The 14,016-nt window shown below is 47.9% G+C and overlaps 1 protein-coding gene across 25 annotated transcripts in view; it reads right to left on the bottom strand.

Annotated features, from left to right (window-relative positions):
• The window catches only part of LOC146866844 (scavenger receptor cysteine-rich domain-containing protein DMBT1-like), a 605,183-nt gene that overhangs the window by 153,552 nt on the left and 437,615 nt on the right, over positions 1-14,016 (bottom strand). For 23 of the 25 annotated variants that reach the window (XM_085602150.1, XM_085602105.1, XM_085602159.1 and 20 more), the window contains one exon: positions 7,681-7,710. The exons of the other annotated variants lie outside the window; for them this stretch is intronic. In XM_085602150.1, coding sequence (XP_085458276.1) covers positions 7,681-7,710 — 30 coding nt within the window. The remainder of the gene's footprint in view (positions 1-7,680; positions 7,711-14,016) is intronic. 25 annotated transcript variants of the gene reach the window in all.

Raw genomic sequence — 14,016 nt, forward strand, 5'->3', positions numbered from 1 at the left:
GCAGCTCGGCCTTCTGTGTCATGATCCTGTGTCAGTCATCTTTGGTGATTGTGCATCCATTCTCTCGGGGTGTGCCATGGGTGACCGGACACTCCTTCCGTTACATACGTCTGTTGCAGTTGTCCTTTCTGACATCCTTGTCTTTGTGTGCAACTCTTGGCATACTTTCCAGGGCATGGCGCCTGCTGCTGCAGCCCCTGCAGCAAGGGCCCACAAAGTAGTGGGATTCGGCAACACACACGTCTCAATGCTCCTCCCTGCCTCCCTCCACCCATTCATTTGGCTGTCATCATCTTGTCTGTGCCACTGTTGCGGCCACGCAGTGCCAAAGGCTGGACCGTCAGCATATGCAACGTGCATATTGCACGACCCTCATGTCCTTGCATGACCCACATCACACTACAGTCTGATGTTGTAGCCACTCTCCAAGCAATGTCTATCCAAAACTTAACCACCTGCTCTCAGGCATACCCTAACCGCACACACAACACCTTTGCATGCTGAGTGTGCAACTCCAACTGGCTGCCCCGCCTTCCAGGCCCTGTCACACCAACCAGATCATGTCCCTCCTGCCCCACACAGGCTCCCTCCACCAGCAAGGCCATGGGAGTGGGACTCAAGCATTCAGCATGTGGTATAGTGGTTTCATCTGGTACATGGCTCAGGGATCATCTCTCAGCGTGTCAATCTTCAATGTGTCCAGGACCCCCCTCTCCACCGTCACATGTGCACACAACCTCCACATTGTCGTATGCCATTGACACCCAGGTGCTCCTCAGCCTCACCAAAGACGCAGCCATTGCCAGTTCCAACATTCAAGAAGGTATGAGGTCCGTTGATGAATGGCTGAACACCAGCCACCTGAGGCTGGACTTGTACAGGACTGAGGTAATCATCTGAGGATTTTCCCCTTACAGCTTGCTCAACTCCTTGTGTCCCACCCACAGGGGCCATACACAAGCACCCAGTGGGCACGCACACAAGATGGTGTGCATCAAGGATTTGTCACTCACATTTGCCATGCAAATCACCAGCATCTGTACCTCATGCTGCAACACCCTCTGCATGATGCACATAATCCTCAGATAGATCCACTCCAAGGAAAGACAGACCATCCCCCAGGTCCACGACACCAGCCATGTCAACTACTGCCTCGCCCTCTACGGAGCAAGTACATCCAAACTCATGGGAAACTTGTCCACATCCAGGGTGCATCTGCACAACTCTGCTTCAACATCCCGCACCCCATCCACATCACCGTCCACCTGAGATAGCTGCAAGGGATCACTGTGTGCTGCAGGATGACCTTCACACTCCTCACACACACTCAGGAGGCAGTCAACAACCCCATATCCAAAAATCAACCATGTACGTCTGTCATCCAAGACCCCTTGGCCCAACTCTATGCATCCGAACTTGGCCTTGACAACATTCTTCACATCCACAACACTCCAGCATGAGGGAGATGGTTCTCACGCATGGACAAACATACCTGGGACTCCCTCCCCGGGAACCTCCACATGAGCCATGACCTCTAGGCCTTCATCATCCTCTTCCTGATTGGTGTGTCCGCACAGTATTTCAAGCACCCCCTCAGCAGCTTGAGGCCATCACAGGTGAGTGTTGGGATCCCAGGCTGTATCGGATGATACATTATGACCCATGTGTGTCCTGTACCGGACTCAGATCCCAGGGTATGGATGGCTGGAGTTAGTTCAACACTCAGGCATAGTTTGACATTTACACACACGTATGTTGTGGACTAATGCAGAATGACAGCAACATCTCATGACAAATGAATAGTTTTATTGTCGGTGGGGTGTGTGTTTTTGTAGAAAAAATAAGGTGCTCTACCGGGTGCATAGAATCCAAAGTTCACAGGGGGAGATGGGATCTTTGGCATTTGAAGTCATCAGAGTCCAGACCACAGTGTTGGTCATCATTGGTCAGACTGTGACCAGCAAGTCCATGTGGCAGACAATGTCAGTGAATGATGTGCTGCTGTTGCGCATGAAGGCCAGGTGCCAGGCCAGGTGACCTGGGAGATGTGGATGGTCCGCTGCCTCTCACGGTCTTTTCCGTGGATGACCCACCTTCCTCCGGGGACCCTCAGATGCAGGCCTTGACGATGTTTGGGAGGCTCCGTCGGACGAATCCTCCTCCTCCTCCTCCCTCCCTGTGGCTGGTGCTGGTCTGCGCCTGGTGTCACAGGGAGGGTTGCTCATGTTGCCGGCGATCCGATGGAGTGAATGGCTCATGTCCCTTTGCACCGCCAAGAGCTCAGCCAGTCTTGCCTCCATCCGTCCTTGGTGTTGTTGTTGACTGGCGTGTTGATCGGCCTGCTGATTCTTAATGTCTGTGAGGGTCGCCACTACCTGATTGATGGCCCTGGTGTCACGCCGGTATGCCTCCATGATGTTGCGGACGTGTGACATACCGGTCCCTTCAGCTGTCTGGTCAGGTTCTCGCCTCCGCCTGCCTCCACTCCCACCACCCCTGCCCACACGAGCCTGACCTGCCGTTGTGGGCACATCGGGTCTACGGGACCCCTGAGGGATGGCAGTGTCGGTGTTGGCTGCCTCCTCCTGGGTGCCCGGCGAACCTTGTCCCTCCAGGTCAGACTGGCTCAGTTGTTCAGTGTGGGCAGGGCTCCTGGGTGTCTCCTGGGATGTGGCAGTAATGGGGATGGTGGTTGGCACAGATGTACCTGAAGCAGGTGCTGCAGGGGCCTGGACACCAGAGGGGCCAGGTGGGTTGGGGTCATCCGCAGAGTGTTGTGAGGTGTCGCTGCCGGTGGGATCAGGTTCCTCCCGAGCCTGGGACTCTGGTACTTCCCACCCATTGTTGGGGGGCGATCCGTGACGTTGCCCTGTGTGTGAGAGAGAGACAATGTTAATGCTGTTTAATGCGACATCCATGTTTCATACATATTCTAGTTGCCACAGTTCCTCCAGGTAGTTGTATGTGCCTAGCATTCACATCAATGTTCACTTGTGGATGGATATTTTGCAGGGGACTGATTGAAATGTTATCCAGGGTGTTTGACATGTCGAATTTGGGCTTGGATGCTTATTTGGCTGTGGCTTGATCTTGTTGTGTCACATGTCCGTTGTGAGAGTGGGTGACTCCATTGGCTGCCCCAGGGGTGTGTGCTTGTGTAAGGGGTGAGTGATCATCCCTCAGCCCAACGCTGTTCAACATCCACATGGCCCCCCTCACACAAGTGGCCCGCCACCACAACCTCAAAAACATCTCCTATGCAGACGACACCCAGCTCATCCTCGCCCTCACCAAGGACCCTCACACCGCCAAAACCAACATCCACGAGGGTCGGAGGGCCATCGCCGACCGGATGCGGAGCAGCCATCTGAAACAGAACTCGGACAAGATGGAGGTCTTCATCCTCAGACCCACACCCTCAGCCTGGGTCGACTCCTGGTGGCCGATCGCTCTGGGGACATCACCAACACCCACCAAACATGCATGCAAACTAGGATTGATCCTCGCATCCTCCCTCTCCATGTCCAAGCAGGTCAACGCCGTCTCCTCCTCCTGCTACGACACCCTACGCACACTCCGCCGGATCTACTGGTGGATCCCGACCTAAACAAGTAGAACAGTGACACAGTCCCTCGTCAGCAGCTGACTGGACTACGCCAATGCACTCTACGCAGGACTCCCATCCAAACACCAATGGCGGCTACAGCGCTTCCGAAACGCCTCCGCACAACTGATCGTCAACGCCCCCCGCCACAGCCACATCACCCCCTCCTGAGTGACCTGCACTGGCTCCACATCGACAAGAGGATCACCTTTAAGCTCCTCACCCACGCACACAAGGCACTCCACACCGCCGGACAAGCCTACCTGCACATCAGACTCAGCTTCTACACCCCCACCCGCCAGCTCTGCTCCGGCATCCTCGCTCTCACAGCTGTCCCCCACATCCAACGTTCACCCGTCTGCAGTAGATCCTTCTCCTACCTCGCCGCAAAGACCTGGAACACCGTCCCAACCCACCTACGACTGACCCAAGACCTACCTGTCTTCAGAAGACTCCTCAAGACCAGGCTGTTCGAGCAGTGGTGGAACCCCCCCCACCCCTCAGCGCCTTGAGACCCTGACAGGTAAGTAGCGCGCCTTACAAGTACCCTGACCGATTGTTGATTGATTGACGGTGCCTGCTGGTGGGTGTGGTGTGATTTGGCAGTGGGTCTCCCAGGTGATGTATTTGTCCCCGCATGGCGCATGCTGCCATTTCAGTGAGTGTGAGTTCCTGTCCTAGATATCTGAGCTTGTTGTGTTTGTGTTCGAGTTTGCAGTTGTTACAGGAGGGCCTTGTGCTGCCTACAGCAGGGCCAAGTGTCAGGTACCTTGTCAGTACTTTGCCAGTCCCTGTGCATTGCGCATGGTGCATGGGTATGTACCTGGGCCATATGGGCTGAGGGCAATGGTGTCTGTTTCTGAGTTGTACAATATGTTTAGTGATCCCCACCCTCCCAGCATCCCGGACATCCTGTCTTGGGTTTGTGGTTTGTGTAGGCTGGGACATGGCATGGCCTTGCTTTGTGAATGGGGCATACTCATGTTAGTGGCATGAGCGTTGTTTTTGAGTGTGGTTGTGTCCGGTGAGGGCTTGGGGGTAGGTGAGTGCATTTGTTGTAGTTGGGGTGTGGATGCCATTCCCCCATGTTACGTAAGTTGTTTGTGTACTCACCAGGCTCTCGAACTCCTTCGACTCCGTGTTCTCCCACCGGCAGAAACAGGGCCATCACCTTCTCCTCCCAGGGATGGTAATGTACCGGTCTGCGGGGCAGCCCACCTCCTGTGATGTTACTCTGGGCGTAGTCCTCATTCATTTTGCGCTTGACTGCCCTCCGCAGATCGTACCACCTGGCTTGGCATTCATTCCTGGTCCTTCTGATGTGCGCAACAGCATTCACCCGATCGACGATCCTCTGCCACAGGCATGTTTTTTCGGCTATGCTGGTCTGTCTGACCAATACTCCAAAGAGCTGTGGCTCTACTCTGATGACTTCGTTGACAAGGATGTCCAGCTCCTCCCTTGTGAACTTTGGATTCTTGTCTGTGGGCATGGTGTGGGGTGTGGGTGTGGATGGTTGTGGGTGTGAATGTGTAGGTGTGTGTGTATGTGTAGAGGGGGTATGTGTGAAGGAGGTTGTGTGAAGGTGTGTAAGTTAAGGTGTATGGGTGCGTTGTTTGTGTGTGATGTCTGTCAGCAGTGGGTCTATTGCAAAGGATCATGGTTTGTGAGTGTGGGCCCTTTTTATTGGTCCATTTGTGGGTGTGGCTGGGTTTGAACTTTTTCTGGGTGTGTTATAAGAGGTGGTTGTGAGTTTGGGCCTCTGTTTGCCTGTTTGGATGTGCCAGGTCAGTCTTTTAGATGTTTTTGTCCTGTAGACGTGTTTTGTGGTGTTGTGCGCGTCGAATTGGCCGTCCTTGTGCTGTTTTACAGTGTCCTGGTTCAGTACGAGTCGTTTTCGCGTATGTAAGGTGCGTGCATACGCTATGTTGTTGTACAGTGATCACATATGCAATGGTGTTGTACGATTCGTACATACGCGATGCTGGGCTATGGTGTTGGGGTACGGTGCGTCCGAGTACGGGGCTGGGGTGGGGGGTACGGGGCGTACAAACGCAGGTGCTGGGGTGGGGGGTACGGCGCGTATATACGCGGGTGCTGGGGTACGGCGCATACATATGCGGGTGCTGGGGTGGGGGGTATGGCACGTACATACGCGGGTGCTGGGGTACGGCGCGTACATTCTCGGGTGCTGGGGTGGGGGGTACGGCGCGGACATGCGTTGGGTGGGGGGGCCGTACGACTCGTACCCCAGGCCCAAGTGTACCCGGGGTAGGTTTCATACAAAGTTCATTCCGTACGGGATGTTTTCCATACGCTTGTGTATTCAGGACGCCGGTACGGATCGGAATTGTGCGCTCGGACTTCAGTTTTATGACTCGTACATAAAACTGTCCGGGGACGTCTCGTAGACTTTTCCCAATACGATTCGTATGTATTTTTACTGTACGAATGGTACTTCGCCGTTTGTACGGGACTTGTACGACTCGTACGTAAAAAAATACGGATACGAGTCGTACGGTAATTTTTTTTCCCGGATTGGAATCGGCACCTTAGTATCAATTTAATAATTAATTTTAACCTAATTGAAATGTAATTTCCTTCTTACCATATACCCCGAGAAAACCCAAACCCACCCATAAAAGTTGATATAAAAAATGTACTTACACAATTAACATAATTAATTATTAATAAAATAATCATCATTAAGTACAAATATTAATAATAATTACTTACAATTAAACCCCACAACCCATCCCTTAAAAAATAGACTACACAATTAACATAATAATGATCAATTACATAATTAATATCGATTACCAATGAATTATTAATTAATTGAAATTAAATGACTTCCCACCATTTACCCCTTTAAACCCCACAACCCGCTAATAAAATGTATATTTAAAAAAATATATATATTCAACACTATTAACATAGTTAACTAACTAGAAAAACAATATTAAATAAAAATTAATCATTAATTTATTATAATTAAATTACTTCCCACCTTGTGACCCTGTACACCCTGAACCTGCTACAGTACTAAGAATAACAACTATTACATATTTTAAATTTAACAACTCCTAAACATTTTACAAATACATTAATTAACATAAACAATCAGCATACAAAAAATGCATCAAATATATTTTAAATATATACCAAAATACATAAGAATAATTAAAAAAGGATAATAAAAAACAGCAATATTTTTTTAATCGATCTTAATGACTTCAATATCTTAATAATTGATATTACTTACTTTAAAATCGATATTCTTGACACTATTCTTGCTGACGACATTTACATGTCACGATATTTTTGAGTCAATATTTTTGCAAGCTGATATTTCCGACTCAATATTTTGTCTGAAAACTTGCTTGAGCCATCAGGACAAAAATTAGAGTCGAGTGTTTTCCCTTACTCCATGTAGAGCAAGGAAATAGTATGTTTTGCCGAACAGTAGCACAGATGATATACAGCAGTGCTCCCATTCAGTTAAACCCAAATGGACCACCTAAGTATTTGCATTATTCAACATCTTTCCTGTCTCTTATTATAGCATTTCTGAAAAAAAGCACATTCAAAGAAAAAAAAGCATAAATGAAAGATACACACAGATATTAATGTTTTATTACACCTTCGTCCGGACACCCTGCACTTGTATTCTCATAGATCGCAGTACACGTATCTAGTATTGAAGCCAGCTAATGAGTCTTTTGTTATGAAGTTGTATTTTCACAAAGCTCCTTCTGCCAGTTACATATTAGATGCAGTTTAGTCTGCAACAATTCGTCACTAGTGCTACTCAGAAAAAGGAAGTTGGGGTACAGTTTGTTTTCTCCAGTAATCTTCTTTCTTTGCACTGCAATGCTCTCAGTACAGCTGTATGTTGACCTGGCCTATTGTGATTCTCCTCCCACCATATGTCTCATCGCTTATTATGCAAGTATTGTGTTATCATTTCTGATAATCTGAAATTGCCCTTTATAGATATTTCCTCTTTTGTGAACTAGCAGTGCACTCACTAATTTACACTGCACACAAGCATAAAATAGTTGAATCATAATTACCTGCTGTTGGCATTGTAGTTGCTGAGTGACCTGTAATCGGAAAAGGCAGCAAAATCAAAATCATAATCAGAGAAATACAGCTGAATGTCATTCATAGGTGGTCTCAATCAAATTATTATAAAGGAAAAAGCAATCCATGATGAACATGATCATTAGATTTCAGACCAGTTCTTAATCATCTATTAAAACATTAAATTAAATAAAATAGCTTCTATCTCCAAAAACGTTTAGCGGCAATTACCAGCAGTTCATTTGTGATATCTTTCCAGCCCTATAGGGACATTGTCCATCACTTCCCGTCTCAGACCTCAGTGACGGGAATTAGTTCTGAGAATGTTGTGTTGTCAGATTCCACTGTCTCACTTGTCAGTCATGTGTACATTTCTGCTAAATCTTTACCGTGCTGATCACCATTCTACCGTTTCTGCCTTTTCATTCTTCTGCCTCACACCTTCAAGATCCTCATTTTCAAAGAGGTAAACTGTATTGAGCGCCTCCACTCAGAAGTCATGGGGAAAGTGAAGGGTGCTCCTTTGTAGTCCCACACATGCAAAATTGGGATGTGTCAAATCAGTGATTTTGGCGGGCATGGATCTTGTTAAAGGGAAATATAAGCCACCCTCCAAAAGTTTCTAGATTGTCCTTATATGCTTTTAAAACATAAGAAGAATAGTGGCACCCTTAAAGAGCTTCGGACAAGCTTATGAGATCCCGAGGGACACTATAACTAACCAGAAATTAGTCTGCAGCCACCCTTACGTACCGCATGTGAGTCTTTGGACACCCTCCTATGACCCTCATACTGTGGTTCGGGACAGGCAATCGACACTCGGAATTCCAGAGCTGGGACTTACATCTTTTAGACACAATTTGCTGACTCTCAGTTAACCTCAAAACACCTCAGCCTAACCTCCACCCCCTTCTGTGTACACTAAGAGCTATCCTCGGTTCTTCTGTTCCTGCTCTGAACCTTAGAGCGCCATATATACCCTCCAGGTGCAGAGAGAGCCCCTTTCATACCCCACTTAGATTAAGGGGCACCATGCCATAGTTGACATAGGCTATCTGGTCACCGTCTGTTACTCAGCTCCCTGTGTCTCTAGACACCATCACAGAGATAACAGAAAGGTACTTCACTAATCTGCATCTACTAAAGTAGAGCACAACTATGATTGAAGAAAAATCCTGGCTTGAAGTCCTGCCAAGGGATACTGCTGTTCTCCAATGCAGCAGCTTTCATCACGTATATACACATATATTTTCAAATACACACACATCTCTACTTATTGGTTTTTTATGCACTTGTTACCATAGTTCTGCAGTTTAGTATCTGTGCCAGCGTGCCATATGCACCATACTGTACCCTGCAAGTCAGTAGTGAAATGATTTAATGCAAAAAAATCAGTTTGTATTGTATGGCATTTAAATGGTCATTTAGACCAGATGTACCAGCATATCTGTTACACAACATATTGTAGAATATCCACGCTCCTTCTCAATCAATCAATCACGATTTATGAAGCGTGACAAATCAGCCGTGAGGGTCCTAAGGCGCTGCAGTTGTTAGCTGTTTTGTGGTGCTCTGGTCATTCGAACAGACAGGTATTTAGTCCTTTTCTTAATTTCTGGTGCAAAGAAGTAGTCCTGTGGTGCAGGGGACGGTCATTCCAGGCTTTGGCCACCAGGTAAGAAAAGGAACATCCGCCCCTATTGGCTCGGTGTATCCGGGGGTGTTTGCGCGGAAGAGAAAGGCAGATCACAGGTGTCTGTTTGATTGGTGGAAGGTCATTCATTTGTTAATGCATGCTGGTCTTTCATTGTGCTGAGCTTTCAATGCATGTGGGCCAACATCTTGAACTGGCCTCTTTTCTAGATCGGGAGTCAGTGTAGCGTCTTGAGGTGCAAAGTGATGTGAGTCCATCAGGGAAGGTCGAGGATGAGCCTTGCTGCAGAATTTTGTATTGTGTGTAGTGTCCTGAGGAGGTATGCAGTGATTCCTACATAGGGAGTTTTGCCATAGTCCAGCCTGCTGGTGACGAAGACCTGAGTGATGGTCCTTACAGTTTTGCTTGAAAGTCAACTGAAAATTTAACAGAGCAAGTGTAGAGTGTGGAAGCAGGTGCATGAGGCAGCGTTCACCTATTTCTTCATAGATAACTTGCTGTCCAAGATGATGCTGAGGTTGCAGGCATGGTCTGTCGGGCAGGGCAAGAGCCGAGTTCAGCAGGCCACAAAGTGTCATTCCATGGTGAGGTGGTGTTCCCAAAGATGAGAACTTCTGTCTTGTCCGTGTTGAGCTTAAGACAGTTGCCCTTCATCTAGTCGGTGATGTTCATCATACATCTGTGGAAGTTGGCTCTGGTGGTGGAGGAGTCTCCTGACATTGAGAGGATGAGCTGGGTGTCATTGGCATAGGAGATGATGTTTAGTCCATGTGATCTGACGACGTTGGCCAGAGCGGTCATATACGTGCTGAAGAGGATGTGTTGTGGGACGATCCTTGTGCTTTGGTTCCAAGGTGAACAGTGGGAGGCGGACTCTCTGCATCCTTCCAGTGAGGTGTGTGTTGATTCATTTGAGGACATCTCCCTAGACTGCGATTTGGTGGAATCTGTTGATCAAGATGTGGTGTGTGACAGTGTTGAAGGAGACTGAGGGCTGCTGTTTCGCCGTGGACCAGGAGGGCCCTGAATTTGTCAGTTGCTGCGATCAGAGCTGTCTCGGTGCTGTGGTTGGCTTGTAATCCGGATTGAGAGGGGTCTAGGAGGTTGAAGTTTTCAAGGTGTTCAGTGAGATGCTGGTTGATAGCCTTTTTGAGAAACTTCGGCAGAAAGGGAAGCAGGGAGATGGGCTGGTAGTTCTTTGGTTCTGCTGGGTCTGCGTATGGTTTCCTCAGGAGGGGCCTCACTTCGGCATGTTTCCAGTCTTCAGGGAAGGAGGCCTTGGTGAAGGAGGCACTCAGGAGTTTTTTGAGCACGTCACCAATCGTCTTGCTACCGAGGTTAAAGATGTGGTGGGGACATTGGTCAGTGAGTGCTCCCGAGTGTACAGAGTCCATGATGGAGACTGTGGCTTGAGTTGTGAGAATTTCCCAATTCATACATTCTGACCTGGAGAAAACAGTAGTCTTGTTGTTAGTTTTATCTAATCTGGACTACTGTAACAGTCTTCTGATTGTAATCAATAAAGCCCTCCTTTTTAAGATGCAAGTCCTGCAGAACTCAGCTGCTCGCCTGTTATTCAAACTCCCTAAATACGCTTCTGTAAAGGGGGCGTTAAATTCGCTTCACTGGCCTCCAGTGAAAAAAAGGATTACATTTAAGGCTCTCTGCATCGCTTTCAGAGTGCTGCACAATCAGGGTCCTTTATATTTGATTGACCACTTTCATTGGTACTCTCCCCCTAGAATGCTGCTGTCTTCCTTCCATCGGCTGGTGGAGGTTCCCAAGGCGCGTTTGTCACACTGGGGTGGTAAAAGCTTTTTTCACATTACCTCCAGACTTTGGAATCAATTGTCACTTTCACTGAAAAATGTACCTGACTTGTGATCGTTTAGGAAGGGTCTGTAGACCTGGCTTTTCTAGGCCTATGCATATCAGTGTTCAGTTTTGTCTCTCTAATTCCCCTTGGCTGGTAGGAGGTTTGGATGTGAGCGCCTAGACGCCTTCGGGTATTAGTGCGCTATATAAATATATAAATAAATAAACAAATAGTATTTGGTGTTCATGGGTGAGAGTGGGCTGATGCTGTCGGCGGAGCAGGGTGGGGTTTGAAGTTCTCGTAGATGGCTCATATCTTGTCATTGAAGAAGCCTGCCAGTGTGTCACACAGTTCTTTTGAGTGGGTGATGTCATTTCCAGGTGGCCTTGGGGTTGGAGAACTCCTTCACAGTGGTGAAGAGATCTTTGCTGTGGTGTTTGCTGGCTTCTATGTGGTCTGCTAGACCATTCTTCTTTGTATCTTGGTACTGGTTGAGTGCTGTTTTGAAGGAGGTATGGTTTCCTGTCTTTTTCCTAGTGTGTCACTTCCTTTCTAGTTGCCAGCAGCGGTGTATGATAGATTTCAGCTCCACGGTGAACCAACTGGCTCTTCCGGCTGATACTTTGAGTTTGGCTGGCTTAGCTGAGCGATTATGTTGGGACATTTTGTGATGCACTGTGAAAAGTTCTTCGTAACCTATTCTGAGTCGGATGTTGTGCCTGAGAGTTGAGAGTTGAGAGCGTTTTTCCACTGTTCTTCTGATATCTTTTTCCAGTTTCTGCACACGGAGCTGGGGGGTGTGGTGCCAGCGTTGGTACATTCTGAAGTGGACACTATAGTGGCAGGTCCAGGTGAGCTGTGAGACGTGGTTGTACTTGACTCTGTAGCTGGACGTATAAATGGGGTCTAGCGTGTGCCCTGGGATGTGGGTGGGTACGGTGACAAGGTGTTTGAGGCTGATGTTGCTCATGCTTTCATGAAGGTCGGTTGTGTTGGTGTTTGTGGGGCCGTTGAGGTGGAAGTTAAGATCCCCTAGGAAGATGTAGTGCTCGGAGTTGATGGATATAGGGGCGATGAGGTCATGGAAGGCGTTGCAGATGCTGGAGCTTGATCCCAGTGGTCTTTATGTGAGGGTGCATTTTCCATTTGTATGAAGTTGGAAATTGAGATCCTCCATTATCAGGGTTAAGTCGTCTGAGGAGGTTGTGCAGCAGATGTTGTCCTTGTACATAATGGCAATTCCATCACAGTTGTTTTTATTCAGTCCCCGTGTGTTATCTTGTAGCCTTTAGGTGTGACAATGGAGATGCTTGGCACGGAAGCAGGGTTCAGTCAGGTCTCTGTGAGAAGGGTGATGTCTGGGGTGAGGGGTGAGATTGTGTCCCAGATCTCGGTGGCGTGTTTGCTGAGCGATCGTGTGTTGAGTAGAATGCACTGGAGTTGTGCCTTAGCGGTCTTGGTCGGCATGGTGGTTGCAGTTGTGTTCGCAGAGTCTCAGGCATTGTTGGCTGCTTCTGTATTGCAGGTGAAGTGGCAGTACTAGTAACTGGCCACGAGCCCGTGCACTCGGGCCCTTTTATTAACCGGCTCACATCACTCATGACGCCTGTGAGGGATGCGTGTAGGGATGCAAGTGTGCCTACTCCCATAGGGGAGTGGCTACTATCTCTGTGCCTGTCGAGGCACTAGAACGTGTCACGCAGGACACAACAGCTATGTAGGGAACACAAGCTGAGGCCTTTATACAACACACTTGTACTTTATTAATTAATCATCAAACCAGAGGTCTGTTGAAAGCAAAAGGAAAAGGGAACAAAATATTCCCCACAGCGCTATGTTTCTTCAGTAGGAACGATTCGCAATTACTTCCTGGTAGTAGATGTTTAGGGCCTTTATCTATTCAGGTCATTGGTTTTCTCACACAAGCACCCCAGTTCATAGTTTCCTCTCTCCCTCTCGCTTGAGAGTCTGGTCTGATGTTTTTGTCCTTTGACCTATGTCTATCAGCTACTGCATATGTGTGGAGGCTTCGAAAAATTTGCCATTGTATGACAGGATATAACATGACGACAAGATATGGTATGACATAACATAAAATTCACAGAGCAACTACCTTCAGCCTGATAACATTTTACGAGGTCCATCTAGAGACCCATATACCCAGAATCTCTGTACCCCCATTTCTCAAAAGAGCTCCAAATCATCTTAAAATTGCATTTTGTTAAATTCAACTTTAGTGATAAATGGTAAAAAGACACGACAAGGAGTAAAACATGCTAAGCCCTATAATGCAGAAGCACCTGTGTAGCAAGTGACATTGCGCTAGGATGGGGTGTTGCGGGTTGCTACTGTAGACTAGCCATGGATCTGCTCCAATAGGAACTGTCCAGGCCTAGCTGCCTGCCAGGTCCCCTCGGGATGGGAATACAGATGCAGGCCATATGACTACTGAGCTAAAGGATCCAAGCTAAACCTTACTGATGAGTCACAATATGGCAGAAACTTGTCGTAGTATACTTGTGTTAGCGTTCTGAGGGGACGTTGCCTGGCGGTTTCGGCTGGACTGTCGCTATTGGAGCGGCACAGTGGGCAAAAAAATTGATTGAAATACAGCCCAACCAGTTGCCACCCAGGACCATTTCTTTTTCTAGAGAACAAAAACAGAACCAACCTATGAATGTTTCCACCAAACCCTTTTGTGCATTCTTCTTCTCTTACTAAAGTCCCCCACAGATTTCAAAAGAATAAACCCATAATTTATAGCGCTTCCAATTTCAATGTTCATTTTCATGCTGTAACTGCTCACTCAGCGAGTATGACACTCATAGGTGTGTGAACTGCATTCTCCATAGCCCT

The sequence above is a fragment of the Triturus cristatus genome, chromosome 1_2, assembly GCF_964204655.1.
Source record: "Triturus cristatus chromosome 1_2, aTriCri1.1, whole genome shotgun sequence".
Classification (NCBI taxonomy): domain Eukaryota; kingdom Metazoa; phylum Chordata; class Amphibia; order Caudata; family Salamandridae; genus Triturus; species Triturus cristatus.